General features: G+C 51.8%; 1 protein-coding gene across 2 annotated transcripts in view; it reads left to right on the top strand.

Annotated features, from left to right (window-relative positions):
* The window catches only part of LOC115323229 (1-phosphatidylinositol 4,5-bisphosphate phosphodiesterase eta-2), a 56,992-nt gene extending 36,454 nt beyond the window's left edge, over positions 1-20,538 (top strand). For both annotated transcript variants that reach the window (XM_029983612.4, XM_040499317.2), the window contains exons 15-18: positions 572-757; positions 4,192-4,355; positions 7,776-7,911; positions 18,106-20,538. In XM_029983612.4, coding sequence (XP_029839472.2) covers positions 572-757; positions 4,192-4,355; positions 7,776-7,911; positions 18,106-18,341 — 722 coding nt within the window. In that variant the 3' untranslated portion in view covers positions 18,342-20,538. The remainder of the gene's footprint in view (positions 1-571; positions 758-4,191; positions 4,356-7,775; positions 7,912-18,105) is intronic.
* Positions 20,539-20,875: the final 337 nt, after the last annotated feature.

Consider the following 20,875-nt stretch of genomic DNA (forward strand, 5'->3'; position numbering starts at 1 on the left):
CGCTAACGCAGTAATTGTCTACGATACGAGCTCTAGCCGAGCTCGCGCCGAACTCCAATGCAGTCCTCGTGTCCGATACGTGATTAGAGTACGTGTTGAAACGATGCTAGATTCAGTTAATTGGCTGGGCAGTCATACCATAGCCGTTGTCGCGTCAAGAAATAAACAAGTTGCGCGCACTATTAATGAGCTGCGGAACGCAGTTCAACTTTAAAATTTGGTTGTCAAAGGAATAAATGCTGATTTTGCTGTTTAAAATGTGTGCGTCATGATAATATAACGCGAAGCTAATCTGGGCTTGCACCCACATATATCTTAATTTAACACAGGAAGGTGGAAATTAATAACGTTCCGCAAGGAGCAAGACTTTTTTTTATTAAGGTTGTTGGGGTGAACACGATTATAGATGGCGCGCACATTTGAAAATGGTCTATTGTCGTTTACTTTCGCTCAAATAAAACCGGCGCCTATCGGTGTCTATCGTGGGTGGATGCTACGTTAGTAAAACTGGCTGAAAAAAAAAAAGAAAGAAAAAAAAATCAAGTTACGCGACGGCTTTGTCCCGGCGTAGGGCACTTCTACGAGATGGCGTCGTTCAGCGAGGGCAAGGCGGCCAAGCTGTCGTCGACGGATCAGGGAGCCCGAGACTTCGTCCGGTACAACAGCAAGCACCTGTCTAGGATCTACCCCAAGGGGACCAGGACGGACTCGAGCAACTACGACCCCGTGCGCTACTGGAACGTCGGCTGCCAGATCGGTACGCGACCGCTTGACTGGGAGCTCGCACAAGTGCTGATCCGTCCGATTGCACTCTCTCTCACGCTGCTGATGCACCATACAGAAGGCAGTCTGCAAGCAGTGTGTGAGGCGTTCCTGGCATGACGGTCTCATTGTTCGTACAAAAACTGTCCGCAGGCGTCTTCGAAGCATGTATGAAGCAAGCATGCTTCGAACATGCACTAAGTGTTTAAGCAACCGGGTTAGCAATCGCTTCGCGAATACGGCGCAAGCGCCAGTTTGAATGAGGCATTAGGATGGCGACATCATGTCGTTTCGTGCCACAATTTTTTTTTTCATTTCCTCACTACTCAGCCATGTGTAAGAGCGTTTCTGTCTTCAAAATCACTTTCAAATAAAATTTAGAATTTTTTTTTGGTCACTCAGTTACGGGATTACAAGGGTCGTTTTTGGCAGAATTCATAAACAGCTAGGTGCGACGATTGTATTTTGTTTACGAGCATAGACTGATGTTACCATATCCCAAAGAAAATCGAGCTCACGCTGTCTAAACACTCGCAAATACTTGTTTATTTTTAATAATGATTCTGGCTATTTTCTCATATTTTTTCAGAGATCTCGCGCTGTCGGCATTGCGTGCTAAAAAAGTTGCACTACGCCTGTAAGGAAAATCATTGACGGGGAATTCTCTTGGTCGATTTACAGCGGTTTTGCAGCGCTTTTTGCTGATATCTTGGTGTCTCTGCAAGCCCGCGCTAGTATTTACCGCTCTAATGGCGCGAGCTTGAAGAGCTTTTGGAGCGGTCCGAGGCCACCAAAGGAATTCCCCGAGAGGCATCCTGCATGAATCTGGCGCTTTTCAAAGTGAATGCTTGGGCACTCGGAAAGATCCAGTAATTTGAAAATCTTTGCAGCATTCGCGCCGGTTCTTTGAACATACACAATGACAGGATCATATACAAACAGAAGAGCTGGCACTAAAGAAACAGATAAGCTCCATACGGACGACGGTGGACCTTTCTCCCTTGGCCTCGCTTCCCGATGTTGCCATTTCCCGAGGGCACCTTTGCGCACGACCAAGATTGTCAGCACCTATCTTTGCGTGTATTGCGTTCTTCTTGACTATTCTTTTTTTTAGCATCGGCAGTATGCGGCATAAAAAGCAATAAAAAACCCATACAATGACACGAGGCCAATGTATTTTGACGGGCGGATACATGCGTGAGTGAGTGAAACGAACGTTAATTAAAATTCTAAAATTAATTGGATTGGGGTTGTGTGGACATTTATTCAGCGTGTAGATGTTCAGTCATTTCAAAACTGCAGAGTCCCTCGCTGTAGATGAGTAACTTAGGGTCTTTAACATGCACCACGTAGTAGTGATACACGACCGCACGCCAGTACGATGCCCATCCAGATCGAAACGGGCAGGGGTGGGGGATTGAACCCAGGATCCCTGAGTTTTGCAGTGAGAGCTTTTGCTCCACATGCTCCGAGCTGGTGTGCGCTTCACTCTCGTCCGCCGATCCCCCTTATTGAAATTCTCTGACGGTCATGTTGGTGATGATGATGAAATACGTTTATTTTCTTTCATAATTAAAGCTCAGGCATTTGCTCTACAGCATGGCCTAAGAAAAAATTCAAAAATTTTTACTGAGGCCCGTTTTATCGAGGTAGAAATTGACGGATCTGAGCAGTTGAAGTCTTCTTCCAGAATCCCCTGCTGGTTTTATTCATTCATTAAGGTTTTCGTGCTTATCTTCGGGATCTATTGTTGCATGTGCATCATCCCTTTCTCTTCTGAAGTGTTTGCAGTCCCACAGGAGATGATCGATATTTGGTGGGATCTTTTCTCTACAAAAGTTACACTCTGGTGGTTTTGGTATGAATTTCGGGTCTTGTCTCAACTTTGCTTGTGTTTCCCATTTCTTGAGGAGGTGCGGGGTTATAGCACTTCCTGCCCTTACCCTTCTCAAGAGAACTGTTTGGTATCTTTTGAGCCCAGAAGGGATAGGATCCTGTTCTTCGGGATGCCTGTTTCGTAGTTGTTGCTGTAGTTGTTTCTTTGCCTTATTTATGCTAGCTATAGGATCGTATTCTTTACTCAAACTTTTTAATAAAGTAGAGTACCGGTGAACTCGTTGAGATTGGCCTGGTCTGTCGGAAAGGAGGGAACGACTATACTCTTTCGCGACTTTGTTAGCAATCTCATTTCCCTTAATCCCCGTGTGTCCCGGGATCCAACGCAGGAGTATCGTTGCATTCTTCTTCAGTGTTGTTATTGCCGCCTTTAGGATTTTTAGTATTGTCGGGCCTACCGCATGGTGTACCTTACATGCTCTAATAACCTTTTGTGAATCGGTAAAAATGGTTATTCTTTTCTTTTCTATTGTATTGCTGCTTGTGTGTTCTACTGCAGCCAAGACTGCTTGCGCTTCGGCTTCTTCCAGGGTGTCTGCGACTGTTGGGTATGCCCATGTTCCTATGTTTAGGAGGTGAAAGACTATCGTTGCGTTATTGTTGCTGACCGCCGCGTCCGTATAGTATGTCGCTAACTCGGAGGTCATTGCGGATGATCTCAATTTCTTCGTTGTGTTTTCTGGCATATCTTCTTCTTCTTTCCTGGTGATCAAGGCCCATGCTCTTGGGAATGGGAGTGCCTGAAACTTCCGTTATCCGTTCCCACGGTGGTATCTGTTTCGGAAATTCATCCAGTTTGCTCGTGTCTTGATTTAGCAGATTCATGATACGTCGCCCATCTTTCGCATTGAGCATCTTAATTTTGTGCATTTTTTCCTGTGTCGCTCGTAATTCCTCAAAACTTGGGAAAGGGACGCATTTGTGTAGTTATTCTATCTTGACGTTTCGCGGCAATCCTGTAGTCCACCGTCACAAACTGTGTCTTGGACTGCCCTCCATTTGTAGTTCGCAGACAACCCCCCAGATGGCGCTTGTTACTCGCCCGCTGCAGAGCCGTTAATACTGTGGGAGTTTGGCTTTTTTAAGAAGATCTTGACAGCCTGGCAACCACAGCAGCGTAGTCTGATAACCTGCGGATGACTACTTCCATCTGCCATATCGGGGCTCTGACTCATGGGAATTCTATGCGACTTCTGAGAAATAAAGAAGAGAAAGATATAACGCCATATTGTGTTATCGTAAAATCCGCTGGTTCTAGCGCGCAACAAGCTCCGCCCATTGGCCAAACTCTCTCAGTGTAAACGGCTCTACCCCGCTGAAAATGGAAAAGCCGTAAAATCATGATTATCATCATGATCATCGTCACCATTGTCATCACCATCGTCATTATCATCAGGTCCATTGGCCTTGGAGCGCAGATAACTAGAGAGGCGCCTCGCACCGAAGCTTGTCATAGCACAGCCCTTTGTCCTGTGCCGTAAGATTCCGAAACATTGTCCAACCGCTTGACAATCGTTCCCTCTCTCCCCTCAGTTGCGCTCAACTACCAGAGCTGGGACCAAAAGATGTTTATGAACGAGGCCAAGTTCTCGATGAATGGACGCTGCGGGTACGTGCTCATGCCGGAATTCCTGAGGAAAGGAAACTTCGGGCTCGAGGCTCCCGATCCCGCTTTGAAGAGGACCTTAGTTCTGAAGGTGAAATGGCTGTGCTTATGTTACTCCCAGCGACGCCGCTTTCTTCTTGGGGGCTGCCATCTTTGTCATCCTCACCATCTCATAAGTCATGTAAAAAATAAATTGTTGTTAAACAATCTACAAAAAAAAGAAAGAAAATGAAAATGTTGTTTGCCTTTAAACAGCGTAAATTCGGCTTGCCTTTGAGGTACGGCGGCGTTGGTTTATGCTGAAAGAACTTAGCCGGTGCAGTACCTCTGCTAGCATGGGATAATTAACGTGCATCACGCAGTAGTGATATACACGACCGCACGCTGGTCCGATGGTCATCTAGATCGAAACGGGAGGGGTAAAAAAGTAACTGTGTTGTGTGTATGTGTATACAGCCGTAAGTTAGTCTGCCTTAGTGGGCGTGTGGTGCCTCAACTGTAGACGAGCAATCTATACAGTGCGGTACAACCGCTAGCCTGGGGCAGAGCCGTATATGTAGAGAGTTTGGTCAATGGGAGGCGCGGGCAGAGTCAGGGCGTGCGGCAGACTCGGAAAGTGGGCTTGGCATGCTCTCTTGACCAACCAGAAGCCGAAAAGAATCTCCTAGCTGTGGTAGCGAGAAACAGTTCTGATCTAAGGTGTATGTTCGTAAATGGTTTTAATAAGCGCGTAAGAGTGAAGTGTAGTAACTCTTCGTGGTTGATAATAGGGTGCACGTGTTGTTAAGATCATGATCATGCAGAAAGATGTAAGAAACGAATGCGTCGCTCAACTCTGTTTTGCTCGGAGAGAGTGTGGCTGCTCGGACGGCAGATTCACGTCCCTCGGCGCTAGGCGTACGGATTAGGTCGATCGTTCCGCTAGTCGCACTCTTCTACCATCATTTTGGATTAACGTGATTGAAACATTACGTGTACCATATTTTCAGCCATTGAGAGTTACTCCAATGCAGTTATCAGGTTTGTTTCTCGCGAGCACCGCCAGGGTATTATTTCCGGCTTCTGGTTGGTCACATTCAAATTTCTGAAGACGCCCTGGAACACGCCCAGCCCGCTTTCGGCCAATGGCGCCTCCTCATTTGTCTCCTATACTTCCCAACGAATGGCCAAACTCTCTACATATACGGCTGTGGCTTGGGGTCCTTAAAGGGACCCTGCAAGGACTTTTTTTACTGGGTTTTAATTTGCACCGAACCTGAGCGCACTGAATGTAGTAACTTAATGAAACTTTTCTCGAACTTTAAAAGTTATAGGCAAATTAAAATTACAAAAACAAGCAAAAAATAACCTCCTTCATGACGTCCTTGGTTGCTAGAGTGGCCATCAACTACAGGAGGGGTAGTAACCTCAGCAAGGGCTCACGGCAGCCGCACTCCGTGTCGAGGGCTCGAGAGGGCGCCACTAAAGCATGTTCTGGCTAGGTTGTATGAAGCGGGCAGCCAGGGCGGCTTGCATTGCATTTGCTGCGCGATTAAGCACTAATTTGGCATGACACTTGCTGTCGTTTGCATCCACAAACGACAGCAAACACGGGGTAAAGATCAGTTCAAAACGGAAGTCACTTCGCGCTACCATACCGCCAAAAGGTCAAATCGCAAGCCAAAGCTGCTCGCCGAAGGCCTTGGGAACGCTCGGAACCGGTCGGATCCGCCAGTCCGCACGACCCCAGCGCCGCCGCGTACATCTACATCTTTCTAGTATGCGCCAACTTTTCCACTGCTTGGTGGTGGGTATGTCGACAGGTCATTACTGGTTTCGGTACTTTCTAAACTTCATTTGTTTTTTTAGAGCGCAGCTCTTAGGCGCCCTGTTCGGGCTTGAGCGGCGTCGGCGTCGGCGTCGGCGTCGCCGTCGGCGTAACCGCGCAGTGCATTATGGGTAAATTTTCCCCGAGGTCCTCCCGAAGGGCCTCGGGTTCCTTCGGGAGGACCTCGGAGGACCTCGGGAGAACATCGGGTGTCTTCGGGAGGACTTTGGAGGACCTCGGGTTCCTTCGGGAGGACCTCGGGATGATTTCGGGTTCCTTCGGGAGGACTTCGGGAGAACCTCGGGAGGACCTCGGGTACCTTTGGTGACCTCGGGGAGGGGGGATCCCCAAGATCACGTGACCCCCCCCCCCCCCCCGAGGTCACATACGTGACCCCCCCCCCCCCCCCTCCCCCGAGGTTACGTGACCCCTCCCCCCTGAGAACACGTGACCCTCAGTACCTTTCCCTCCTCCTCCTTAAGAGCTGTGCTCTAATTCGGCGTTACAGGGAGTTGTAAACAGCTTTCATTTTTTTTCTGATTTAAAATAGTGAACAAAAACCACTTTTATAAATAATTGAAACGGTTCGCGCCACTTATATTTTGTATTTCGACAAAAAAGAAGCTTTTAGCGGCTGTGACCAGTAATAAGCCCAGGACCTAAGACGCCACATATCGCGCGCTTTCGGCACCGCAGGTCGCCCCCGTAGGTTATTGAGGTTTCCGCTTCGTTGGTTAAAATATAACGCACTGATATTTAGTTACTCTCTTCGTGCCCGCTGGATTGCCCGAACCCCGCGGGACGTGGAAACCGCAAAAAAGGTAGACGCTTAAATATGATTGCAGGGCCCCTTTAATGTGGACCACGCAGTAGTGATACACGACCGCACGCGCAGTACGATGCTCATCCAGATCGAAATGGGCAGAGCGGGGATTGAATCTGGAATCCCTGGGTTCTCCTGCTCGAGCTTTTCCCTCCACGTGCTCCGAGCTACAGCGTGCTAAATTCTGTTCACCCTTACGCTGAGTCTGCAGCCAAAGTTACAAGCGCGAGCTAGCCCGCGCTCCTGGCTTTGATATGTGCATTTCTAGGGCGAGTGCACGTTCCGCGGAAGAACGCTTCAAAGCAGCGACCTCGAGCTCTCGTGCTTGTGCCATTGTCTGCAGTCTCAGCTTAAAACGTAGTACGGGGAGTGTGCACTGCCGGCCATAGCTGTGTGCGCGACTGCTGAGTGCGTGCTGACGGCGAGGTAACGCAGTTCTTTTGGAAGGTGCATTCCGCACCATCAAGATTGCCGGTCTTAGCAGCCTAGTGATTTGAGCTGGTTCTGAGCATGTGCCCTAAACATCGCCCTCAAATATGGCGTCCAGTGAATACCCCCAGGTTCCCTTGGTTCTGCATCGCGAGCTTTCGTTCCACGTGCTCTGAGCTGGGATGCGGTAATAATCTCGGCGCTCTCTATCATCCCCCCCTTCCCCCTCTCCAACCAGAAGCCAGGAATGGCGAGAGGCGCCTCCTCAAAGCACTGCTAAAACACAGTCTGTTGGCAGGATAGAAGATATCGGTGTCAATGGACTTGAATAATACCACTATGGCTGGTGGTGTGACGGGCAAACGTATTTAGTGACGTAATGCCACGAGCCTCATCGTAAAACATTACAGTCCGAAAAAGCAACAGTAGGCGGCAAGTGTTGTTGCTCGCAGGTGATAAGTGGACAGCAGCTGCCCAAGCCACTGGAGTCCACTGACGGTGAAGTGGTGGATCCTTACGTGGTTATCAAGGTCGCTGGACATCCCATGGACAAGGCGAAGGTTAAGACAAGATTCATTCGAAACAACGGTAAGGACATTTCCTGTTTCATATTTCATCTTGTTGTAAGTGCTTAGATGTGAAAGAAGTGAGCGACCCGGAGCGGTCAAGCGTTTTGTGCACTCCGTTGCTTTTCTTGTTCTTTGAGGTTTTTCCTCCGCTTTTCGTTGCGCTTCTGCACCGCAAATCTTTTAGATACTCCTAGCCCCTCACCAGCCGGTCAATAATCCCGTTCGTTGCCATGGGGGGAGCCCCGGGCCTTTTCTGGTCACCGCCGAGAGGTATAGGCCTAGCTACCAGGTACATTGCTCGACTTTGTGTGCACCGAAGTGCGCCGACTTCGTGTGCACCTTTTCGTCAGCTGTGCTCCTCGGCGCTGCTGAAGACGGCTGCTGCGGCGGCCAAACCGCCTGTCTCCCTGGGTTGTCCCGGCGTCGCGCCCAGCAAGATGGACATTTCTTTGGTGCCTGAGGATCGTGCTCCTAGTTCCGCTACCACTGGGAAGCGACTTGTAGAATTTTTGTTCGCAGCATTGGTGTCGATGGCTTCCTCGCCGCCTAGCGGGACTGCCCCGCATTGGGGCAAGAGCGTATACTTCGTCTCCCCCAGCGGCCGCCATCTACAATATGGTACCTGTTTCGACGTCGCAACGTTTTCCAATTGCGTGCTCCAGTACGCCTTGGACTACAACATGACCAGCCTTCGAGACTGTCCACAAGGCCATCAACATTGCTTCCGTCTGGGTACGTTCCCTTGAGGACGACTCCGAGAAAAGCAAGAGACCTCAAAGTACACAGATTTGCCTCTGCCAGCGTACCTGATCTCCGGCACGGACCTTCGCTGCTATAGGTTGTTAGCGGCGTGGACCCTGGTGAGACGCCCGACGGCTTACTTGAATCACTAACCAGCTCGTCACATCAGGTGATCTCCGCTCGCTACATGGGTTCGGGGCATACGTGCCTGGTCACAATCCAGGGGCCTCCGTCTCCCCCGATCTTATCACCTATTACGGCTGTATCTTGAGCTCCCGTCCCTATCGCCCAGTGGTGGTCCACTGCAACAAGTGCTTTCACCCGGGGCCATATGCGCTCCTCATGTCCGTACCGTTCCGACTCGAACATGGAGTCGTCAGAGGCAGCTGCGTACAAGTGCGGCCTATGCAAGACGAGTGATCATGAAATCACAGCTAAGACTTGTCCTACGAAACAGCGTGCCACAACGGACCGCCGACGGCGGCAGCGGCAAGCGGCCTCGGCTGCCAAACAGTAAACGCCGAATAGAGGCGCACAATTACTTCACTTTCCTTGAAGAAGAGAGGGCTAGGGTGGACGACCCTAGTTCAGGCATACCATTTTCTTGCAGTCCGTCATACAGTACGACGGTCCGGCAGAGACGTTGACGCCCCAGCAACTTCTTTGCCGCTCCTTTGTCATCTAGGGTTCCGGACCTAGAACATAGCTGAACTTGACTAACGCCTAGACCTGCTTCAAGAGGAGGCCCGCTACTTAACGGAGCGCCGAGCCGTCCTTCGCCAGCAAGCCTCCCAATCCGTGAAAACCGGGGGCGCCCAAACCCCTCCTCACCTGCTCAGCCTTTGCCTGCCCCTTCCGCTGCTGTGTCTCCGACGGAACTTCTCCAGTATGTAGCTCAACAACGCAGAATCTGTCTGGAGTGCTGTCAGCTAACCTTCGCCTGTGATTCCTTCACTCCCTCCACGGCGCTCATAGGGGTTCTGCAATGGAACTGTTGAAGCTTGAATGACAAGGCCGGGGAGCTCAATCAACGCATCCGGCTTGGAAAGCTTGTTGCTTGGGCACTGCTTCTCCAAGAACCTAATTCACTTCCGCGCCTCTACGGCTTTACTGCCACGCCACCCCGTCGATCCTGGATCATCGCTGTGTCGCCCCCCCCCCCCCCCCCCCCCCCCCGTTTACACCTGGCAATGCGGAGGTCTATGGGGACACTAGATATTGCCGCGCCCAGGGCTGAGAAAGCAACGCTCGGTCAGGGACCTCCAGAAAGTTCTCGTTTATTCATGTACCGCACGTAACTGCTATCATTTATTCCTGCTTTTGTTTTCTAGAAAGTGCGTGTTCATTCTCACCCGATCACGCGACGCTCGAGCCGCTTTCGGCGAATCTTCGAGATAGCGACGCACTCTAGATAAGAGGCCGCCCGCGACCTTGTCAAGTCAGTTTTTCGCCCCAGCGTTCGACTCTGCTGACACGCCGACTTCGACGCCCGCGACGCTCTGCTTTCTTCTGTTTCCTTCTTTATTTTTGGCACAAGTTCGCCACATTAAACGTTTATTTATTTCTGTTTATTTCTTGTTTATTGGTCACCACCCGTGACATTCTGGTGGAGGTGCGGGGTATCGATCCCCGCACCTAAACGTTGTTATCGACGGCCTCGACTCATCGGCACTCGTGGACACCGGAGCAGACTACTCAGTCTTGAGTGGGAGGCTCTCTCGCCGCCTTCGAAAAGTCATGACGCCGTGGGATGGACCACAAATAAGAACCGCCGGAGGACACCTGATTACACCAGTCGGGAGATGCACCGCTCGCGTCGAGATTCACGGCGAAACATGCCCTGTGAAGTTCGTCGTTCTGCAAGACTGTTCGAGGGACGTCATTCTCGGAATGGACTTCCTGTGTGAATACGGCGCCATCATCGACCTTGCGGAGAACAAGCTGACGCTTCGGAAGCCTGCCCCATCGGTGGAAAATACCAAACCGACGTTAGCTGCTGTGCGAGTCCTCGCCAGCCACGTAAACCTGCCGCCGCTGTCGAGTGTCTTTGTGCCCGTCGGGACCGAAGGAGCCACCTGCGGTGTAGCACTGCTGGAAGGAAGCGTCCCACTTCTCCTCGGACGAGGGATTGGCATTGCAAGAGGCGTAACAGAGCTCCAGGACGGGCGCACTGTAGCCCTTGTCACCAACTTCCGGCAAGAGTCGCAGCACCTTACAAAGGGTACAGCTGTGGGCTACGTCGAGGAAATTGAAGACTCAGCCGCGATCGCCGTGATCTCAGAAGACGCCTCTCCGACGCAGAACAAGACAATCACGTCCTCAGAGCTCGACATCGACCCATCCCTCCCAGCCCCACAACGACGACAACTTCGTGACCTTCTCGCCGAGTTCAGTGAGTGCTTCTCCGCGTCGTCGAAAGTGCGCCAAACGACGGTTGCGAAACATCGGATAATTACTGATGACGACGCACTCCCTGTGCATCGGCCGCCGTACAGGGTCTCCGTGAAAGAAAGGGAAGCCATCCAGCAGCAGGTACAAGAAATGCTTGACGACGACATTGTCCAGCCCTCAAGCAGTCCGTGGGCTTCACCGGTAGTCCTGGTGAAAAAGAAAGACGGGACTCTTCGGTTCTGCGTAGACTATCGCCGACTGAACGCCGTAACAGAAAAGGACGTCTACCCGCTGCCACGCATCGACGACACCCTGGACCGGCTACGCCACGCCCGATACTTTTCGTCGATGGACTTGAAGAGCGGGTACTGGCAGATTGAGGTCGACGAACGAGATCGTGAGAAGACGGCCTTCGTCACGCCGGACGGACTGTATGAGTTTAAAGTAATACCGTTCGGGCTGTGCACAGCGCCGGCAACCTTCCAGCGCGTTATGGACACCGTCCTTGCCGGCTTGAAATGGCAAAGCTGTCTCGTCTACCTCGACGATGTTGTGGTCTTCGCAAGCGAATTCGACGAGCACCTGAGACGACTGCGAGCCGTGCTACAGGCCTTCAAAGCTGCTGGGCTGACCCTCAAGCCTTCCAAGTGTCGGTTCGCCTATGGTGAGCTGAAATTCTTGGGCCACGTCGTGAGTGCTCAGGGTGTAAGCCCTGATCCCGCCAAGACGTCCGCTGTCGCCGAGTTCCCGAAGCCATCAGACAAGAAGACCGTTCGAAGATTCCTTGGGCTGTGCGCCTATTACAGACGTTTCGTTCGTGACTTTGCGCAAATTTCTGCACCGCTGACGCATTTGACGAAAGACGACGTGCAGTTCCAGTGGGGAGAGGAGCAAGAGCAAGCGTTCGACGAACTCAAGCGAAGGCTCCAGTCGCCCCCTATCCTCGGACATTTTGACCAGTCGGCGGAGACTGAAATCCACACGGACGCCAGCAATACCGGTCTCGGTGCGGTACTCGTTCAGCGACAAGAAGGGGCAGAGAGAGTAATCGCTTACGCAAGCCGGGCGCTGTCTAAGGCAGAACAAAATTATTCAACAACCGACAAAGAATGTCTTGCTGTCGTCTGGGCGATAACCAAGTTCCGCCCGTACTTGTACGGGATCCCGTTTCGCGTGGTCACAGACCACCACGCCCTCTGCTGGCTCGCAAACCTCAAGGATCCGTCCGGACGCCTCGCCCGCTGGAGCCTTCGACTGCAGGAATTCGACGTAACCATTGTGCATAAGTCTGGCCGCAAGCATAATGACGCTGACTGTTTGTCTAGGGCTCCAGTCGAACCTCCCATCTCCGGCGCGGACGACGATGACGACGCCCGTTTTCTAGGCGCAGTTAACGCTACCGACATGAGGGCACTGCAACGCGACGACGCGGAACTTAGCTCCGTGATCGACAGCCTCGAAGGTCCAGGAGGCTCTGTCCCACGGGTCTTTTCTCGGGACCTACCGAGCTTTGTGCTGCGGCGAGGCGTGCTCTTCAGAAAGAATTTCGGAACCAGCGAAACCCCCTGGCTACTGGTTGTCCCCGCCAGCCTCCGAGAAGAAATTTTTCAAGCGTGCCACGACGACCCAACGGCCGGACATCTCGGCTACAGCAGGACCCTTGCCCGGATTCGTGACAAGTACTATTGGCCAAAGCTTCCGAAGACCGTCCATCTCTACACACGATCGTGCCATGAGTGCCAGCGACGCAAGAAACCACCGTCAAAGCCAGCAGGTCTCCTTCAGCCGATTACCCCGCCAACCAAGCCCTTCCAGCAAATTGGAATGGATTTGCTGGGTCCTTTTCCACCGTCGACGATGGGGAATCGCTGGATAATCGTCGCCACCGATTATCTTACTCGTTACGCCGAGACGAAAGCCCTTCCTTCGGGGACTTCTGTCGAAGTCGCCAAGTTCTTCATCGAGTCCATCGTCCTCCGCCATGGCGCCCCCGAAGTACTGATCACAGACCGAGGGTCATCGTTTATGGCACAGTTGACCCAAGAGATCCTGCGTCTAAGCCACACCGAACACCGTCGAACAACGGCATACCATCCGCAGACCAACGGGTTGACGGAGCGGCTCAACAAAACAATCGCCGACATGGTCTCTATGTACGTCGACGTGGAGCACAAGACCTGGGACGAAGTGCTGCCCTACGTCACGTTCGCCTACAACACAGCAGTGCAAGAGACCACAGGAGTGACGCCCTTCCAGCTGGTGTATGGCCGGGCGGTGACGACTATGCTAGACTCTATGTTGCCGCACGAGTCAGTCCACGACGGGAGCGATGACGCCCAGGTGGTTGCTCAACGGGCAGAAGAGGTCCGCCAGCTAGCCAGACTACGAATTCAAGACCAGCAACATGTCGACGCTCGCCGGTATAATCTTCGTCACCGCGACGTCCACTTCCAGCCCGGAGACAGAGTTTGGGTGTGGACGCCGATTCGTCGTCGCGGTCTCAGCGAAAAACTCCTGAAGCGCTACTTTGGCCCCTACAAGATCATCCGACGCCTCGGCGATCTGAACTACGAAGTTCTACCCGACGGAACGCGCCCATCTGCAAGACGTCAGCCGCGACCCGAGGTGGTGCATGTCGTCCGGCTGAAGCCGTATTACGAACGATAGGACTCTACCACTCTCATCGACGAGTGAACTGTGGACTGTGAACTCCGGCTAGCAATTCTGCTGTCCTTTTGTTTTTCGTTTTCCGTTTTTGTGCTGCATCGGGACGATGCACTTTTAAAGGGGGGGATAATGCCGCGCCCAGGGCTGAGAAAGCAACGCTCGGTCAGGGACCTCCAGAAAGTTCTCGTTTATTCATGTACCGCACGTAACTGCTATCATTTATTCCTGCTTTTGTTTTCTAGAAAGTGCGTGTTCATTCTCACCCGATCACGCGACGCTCGAGCCGCTTTCGGCGAATCTTCGAGATAGCGACGCACTCTAGATAAGAGGCCGCCCGCGACCTTGTCAAGTCAGTTTTTCGCCCCAGCGTTCGACTCTGCTGACACGCCGACTTCGACGCCCGCGACGCTCTGCTTTCTTCTGTTTCCTTCTTTATTTTTGGCACAAGTTCGCCACATTAAACGTTTATTTATTTCTGTTTATTTCTTGTTTATTGGTCACCACCCGTGACATTCTGGTGGAGGTCCCTGACCGAGCGTTGCTTTCTCAGCCCTGGGCGCGGCAATATCATCAGACGCCTATCCCGCTTGCACCGTCGTGTACCCAGTGGCAGGAAGTGATTGCGGTAGCGTTCGGCTTTCTCACACGGATGTTGTTTTAGTATCGTGTTATGTGCGACCCTACAGTGAGGAAGTGGCTCGCCTTCGCCTCGGCCGGCTGCGCCATCTTCGCCGTGCGTACCCTGGACGCCCGGTATTGGTAGCCGGTCACTTTAATGCCCCACATATGGCTTGGGGCTATTCCTTCAAGAGTGCACGAGGTCAATTGGTGATGATACTTTTGTGGATGCTCAATTCGCACTCCCAGGTCGCTCCACGCCGACTCGACGGGGGACTTACCCGCGTGCTTCGCCCTTTTTCCCCGACCTGGCGTGGTGGCTTGGCCACGTCCCCGTCAGTTGGCATCGAGTACCGGACTGTTGGGTTAGCGATCATCATCCTTTCCATCTGGGTCGGCATCCGGGTCGCACCCGCTGTCTCCCCCGCCTGTGTCGTGTGACGAATTGGAACTTGTTCCGCTCTCTGCTCAGTTCGTCCTTGTCATCAAGTCTACAGGGTCAACCTAGGGAGCTACTCACTCTTATCTGCGCTGTGGTCTCTGATGTTACTCGGAGCAATTGGGTGAATGAGTCCCGCCCAGCACCGGATCTCCATCTTCTTTGTCTATGGGATGAGCGTAGCCAGGCGAAGGATGCTGTCTCCTGCGCCCCGCATTCTATCGCGGCTCTCTGTCACCTCAAACTCCTCACTGCTGCGGCTCGGCGCCACGAAAAGTGGCTCTCTTGCAGTCGTTGGTTGGACTGGGGCGTGTCCTTGGCCCCTCCACCACTACGGCCTCGGTGTGCGTACCCACTGCACAATGAAGCGGGGAGTGCCCCCCCCCCCCCCCCCCCCCCTTTGATTAGGCCTCCAGCGCCTGTCTGGCCTCCAGACGTGACCGCCGCAATTTGCACCTGAGGTTGCCCATTCTTTTTTTCCGGACTTCGACTTCCCGCTCTCCCTGTTACTCGCTCTTCTACCCTTCCTACGCGCGCGTGAGGAGTTCCAGTAGTCTCCTACCCTGATGGTGTCCAAGAGCCCTTCACCATGGCTGAGCTACTTGCCGCGATTGACTACGCTTCAGCACCGACTGCCACCGGCCCAGATGGTGTCCCTTGCGAGGTCTTTATTAACATGGAAGGGCAGGCCCTGCGATGGCTTCTAGGCACACTGAATGCTGTTTGGATTTCCGGGTATGTACCTGCCGTTAGTAAACATGCGGAGATAATTGCCATTCCCAAGCCTGGCAAATCCTCTGGTTTTCTTTCGAATCTTCGGCCTGTGGCTACCAAGTTTTAAATGGCTCTCACCTAGACTCTATTCAAGCTCCTTGAACATGTGGTGACCACGCGCCTCAGTTGGTGGCTTGAGCACTTTCGATGGTGCCACCCAGCCCAGACTGCATTTCGGTCCCACTTGGGTACCGAGGACGGCCTGGAACATCTCTCTGCTGCGGAGCTCTTGGGCGACCGCTCCCACCGTGTACGCACGCTTCTCGGCATGGATGTACACCGGGTATACGAGAACGTGAGCCACGAGGCTATTCTGCGCATTCTTCAGTGGCTCCGCATTCCTGACCGTGTCTGCTTCTTTTCGGTACGTCTGGACGGGCCAGCTATGGACTCTACGCCGGAGCGGGGGATACCGCAGGGTTCTGTACTTGCACTTTTACCGCTGCTGTGGGACCTTTCAGCTATCCCGGCTGTTCACTTCCTAATATGTGCGGATGATGTAAACGTGTGGACTTCCCATCCCTCTCTGGAACGCCAGACACAGGGCTTGCAGGCGGCGTTTTGCAAGCCCTGTGCAAGCCTTGGGTGCTTTTGGGCAGACCCATAGGAGTGCTCCTGCTACGGATCTCACCGTGCTTCCTCCTCCTACATTAACGCCTGCGGACGCTGACCTGCGGGATTGACTGCGTCGCAGCTCCATACAGCCTTGTTTGCCCCTCCTTTCCAGCCGCAAACGGAACGTGTTCGTACCACCTGAGCACCCCCCTACCCTCTGTGCTGGCCAAGTTTTTGGCCCTCCGTGATGGCCTGACCGCTCTTATACCTGTCCATCGCAGCTCGTCACCCTCTCTCTGTGTCTTTTTTTTACACCGACACGATGCAGGCTGTTCGCACCCTCCTTCGCGTCGACCGCTCCTTGAGTGCTGCTACCTACAGATTTTCATAGTTTTGTGCCACAGTGCCCCTGCCCTGTTCAAGTCTGCAGTATTCGCAGGTCATAGTGTCCCCACTCACGCCGCGGCAGACGAAGCCTGTCCCCCTCGGATGGTGGTAAACTCCCTCCCTTTTCTCCAATTGCCAGTTACGGGTGCTCTGGGAATTCACAAGGAAACTCTGCGGCGCACCACACGAGCACTTATGGTTCCGACCTCCCGTGTTGTCTTACCCGCCTAGAAGAGGTCTCGTTCTGAAGAGTTCGAGTTAATGCGACCATAACACAGGTTGTCCGTGCCAGTTGGAGTTACACCACGGCCTCCACCCGCTGTCCCTTCTGCCCCTCCACAGCCCGGGAGGCGGATCTCCTTCACCTACTCTGGACGTGGCCGGGCCTTCAAGCGGCCCATCGGTGACATCTTAGTCGGGTCGGCCTTCACCCCAACCGGTCATCAGACTTTCAGCGCTGGATTCATGACCCGTGCCATCGCATTCTCCTAGATATTTTTCATGAAATTGGACTACATTTGTACATTTAACCCTATTTCTTTTCTTATACCATAAGGCACACACACGTAATAATAATCAAAAAGTGCTTAGATAGAAAGAAGACCTGTTGATTATTTTTCATAGTTCAGCGGGTCTCTGCTACATGTGTCAAAAACCAACAAGAGGGCTTTATAATCTCGATTCCACAACACCTCACGAACAGTAAACTTTAAGAAGGCTGCTGAACTTCTGTTGCAGCGAGGTGACGTCGCTGGTTCCAGCGTCCCCATTAATGGTGACTGTTAATTTGTAGTGATTGTTCCTTTTTAAATGGTGTCACCGAGAAATGTCTTCAGCATACTGAACCATCACACATATATGTCATAGCGCTTAGAGTTTGTAGGTCTTTCCCATCGATAATCTTCGGGGGTTGTCGTCTACATTCGTGTCATTAAGAAATGCCCCCAACCGTCCAGATCAGTGCCTTCAGATATTTTTGTTCAAGGACGACCGTGAGATCTGTCCATATCGAGGACATACCAGAGACTAGCAAAAAGGCAAAGCATCCCACAAAGCTTCACAGTTGGCCAACACGAGTGCAGTGATGTTTGCTTTACAAACAGAACGTTCTAGAAGTGTCAGAGACGTAGCTTCTTCATGGCCGATTACGGTATCCAAGCACTGGTTGCCGTCTTGCTGTATGTTCTTTTCCCGTCAGCCGGCCAGCCTACTTCTCGTGCATCAGGCAAAATACACGGTGTTGGGTGCATACGTGACGACAGAATTATCTGCTGTTTTGGTTTAAGCATGTTCGAAGGACATGCTTTAGACAATGTCTGCAGTCTTTTGCATGACGTATTAACAGTAGGGAGTTTTAGTAGACCGTATTTCCCCCTCCGCTAAGCCCCTCCGCTACCCGGAACTCTACAGCCAAGGCCATCAGCAGGCAGGCGCAGTGGCGGTTTCTTCGTAGCGGAGGGATAGCGGAAGGGGAAACACGGTCTACTAAAACTCTCTAGTGTGACCGTGGCCGTAGTCTTGTTCACAACAACGTAATTCAACACATCTGGGGCAACCTGCACGTCGACGCTGAAGAGCGACGTAAGTGCGTGTCCATGTCAAGCGTCATTTTAGCGGACCGTCGCGTCTTTCCCAATGCAGGCTTTAACCCTCAGTGGGACGAGACCTTCGAGCTCCCGATCCGCGTCCCCCAGCTTGCCATGGTGATGTTCACGGTCAAGGACGAGAGCCGCATGGGCAAGAACATGAAGCTGGCCAAGTTCGCGCTGCCCTTCGATGCCGTCAAGGAGGGCTATCGCCATGTGCACCTCCGCAACAATGCCTTCCTGTCCCTGGTGCCGGCCAGCATCTTCGTCCACGTCAGCATCAGGAAGTGAAGCGTCGGCTGGGAAAATACCGCGTTCGCTGCTCATTGTGCTGTTTAGAGTCACTCTATACGCTCAGAGTATCGCCACTCTTTTTCCTCAGTTCTGGAAGCCGCCAGGAAGGTCATTGGTGTGTTCGCGTGACGTGACATTCGTTTACGTGCCAGGGTGGCCAGGGACTCGTGGCAGTACGGGTAAAATACCGCCTACCTAGAAGACAACCCACCTCAAACGTCCTCAATAGTGAATCTAGGCTGCGCCGTATAGCTTGCGTCAGCGTAGCCATAAGCACGTTTTGTAGCGTCTCTGAACGACCGCGACGCTAGCACGCGGTAACGCTAAGACGGACGCGTCTGCCACTTTGCGTCTACTCTCGCCGAGCTTCAGCGTGTCTACCGCTTGGGGCGGGTCGGGGATCCACTAACGGTGACGTCACGCGCAGACGTTGGCAGGTGGTAATGCTCGTGGGCACCGCATTTATTAGTGCTTGGAGTTATTGTACTGAAATGTCATTTCTTGATCGGTGTACACGCTGTGTTTGGAGTTCATCGCATTATCGTATCGCTATGTTGTGTACTGCTTTAACAGGCAGGACGACACAAAGTGCCTCTTTGCATCGTCCGTTAGTTGAGTAGGCAGAAGCCGGCGACAAATGCCAACATTGATTGTGTGCACCAATATGGCTGACCTGTCTTTACTCTACAGCGGAGCGTATTCAGCGACTGTGGCCCTGGAGATGCGATCCTTGTACAAATTGCAAAAGTGTCAGTCCGGATGGAACTCGCAGCTTTCAGGGATCTAAAAAAAAAAAAAAAACTTTAAAAGGCTCAGCTATTTTTTTTTTTTTACTTTTCCCGTTTGTTGTTGCTTTGATGGTTGTTATGCAGGACACTCGACTTTAAAGGGAGGGAAAAAAAATCCCGCTGAATAGCAGCTTTAGAGTAGACGCACCAGCTAGCAGAAGATGCTACGCATAAGCTCGCGGGATTTGAATTTTTTTTTTCCCGCACTCGGGCGTTCTGCCGTCTTTTCCTGGAAAATCAGAGGACGTATACGTGTCTTTTATTCCGTCTCACGAGTTGTGCGTCACACAAGCGCGAGTGCGCTCAGTAAAATCATTCTTGTACGGAACGGCGTTCCTCGAAAGCGTTCCTTTTAAACGGAACAGAGAGCCACCGTTTCATCTTACATCGGTAGAACTGAAATGGGAGCTCTTTACGTTTTCACAGAAACGTCACTTTTTTTTGTTGTCGTATTTATCCACAATTTTAGCCGAATTTAGTGAGTATTTAAGATTCTCATTAAAGACTGTTTCAAGCTCCGATAGTTGAACAAAGAATTGGAACTAAGTCGACGCGTTGGTTCGACGTGGTTATTTCCATTCGCGAGCTTTATTTTATCTACCAGGCAAAATATATTATTACTTAGGCAAATTGAACGTTACAGTAACGACGCCCTCCAACCTTAGAAATGCAACGGGAACGCGTTCCTTTTAAATCACTGTAACTTGCGCCGGGAACTCGTTTCAAGACTGAGAAGGAACGAGGAATCAGCTTTCGTTCTTATTTTAGCGGAACGCGGAAAAACACTGGGGAAACTGCGTTCTTTTCACAAGCGCTCGCCAGACATACACACACATACATACATCAGACACAAAGAAAACTCTATCATTTCAAGCGCTCGGATAGCGCTTGTTTGACACCGAACAAGCATCAAGTCGGACTGTTAGCTTTTTAACGTTTTATCTTGGTTGTTAAGAAGACGAGACGACACATTCCTTCCAGCGTGAACTATCGTTTCGGCTTTTCGTCGACACTCTTGTTTTTAATGCGGTTAAATCCGCGCTTCGCCCAGGTAATCGTCAGGTGTCCGCCTGGTAAAGCGCCTGACTAACCTTGGAAACTATATGTTTGTTGTATTCCGTTAGTATTTGTAGCACAGAAGCATTTCATTGCGATTTTGTTTTTTCGCATTGCACGTGGAGATCATTATTTGTCTCGAAGGGTCACATATTTTGTTTTCGTTCATTTCCCAAGTTGTTCTCGCACTTCACAGAGTTGTGCAACCGCACGCCCGCGGCGGCTTTGTTATCGATCGTTAAATAACCCCAAAGTGCAAGCCGAGGAAACCAATTATCGAGTAATGGGCGTGTTGTTTCCGCCTGTTCCTCTTCTGCGTGCCAAATAAAAACATTGTTGTTTTCGTCGAAGGGAGAGGGACTGCGTTCACGACACGTGCACGAACGTCGTTACTCGTTTGGTTTGTTGCGACCGAAACCCGCGAGCACCGTTCACGTCTCCGCCGGAGCATTCCGCGGAGTCGTATTTCCACTTGTACATATATAGTACGTGGAATTGTATTCAAGAGCACATCCGTCGTCTGCAAAGATGCAATGTACTACATTCATGCGCGCATACTAGAAAGTCTTCGCCAACCATGGTTAATCAATTGCTCGCCGACCACCTTCATCGTTACCTGCAGGGAGCGTTTTATTCGTCGCTGTTTACGCCTAGATAATGTCTTCTTATGTCTGGGAAGAACGGGAT

The sequence above is a fragment of the Ixodes scapularis genome, unplaced genomic scaffold, assembly GCF_016920785.2.
Source record: "Ixodes scapularis isolate PalLabHiFi unplaced genomic scaffold, ASM1692078v2 PGA_scaffold12__126_contigs__length_90152505, whole genome shotgun sequence".
In the NCBI taxonomy this organism is placed as follows: Eukaryota; Metazoa; Arthropoda; class Arachnida; order Ixodida; family Ixodidae; genus Ixodes; species Ixodes scapularis.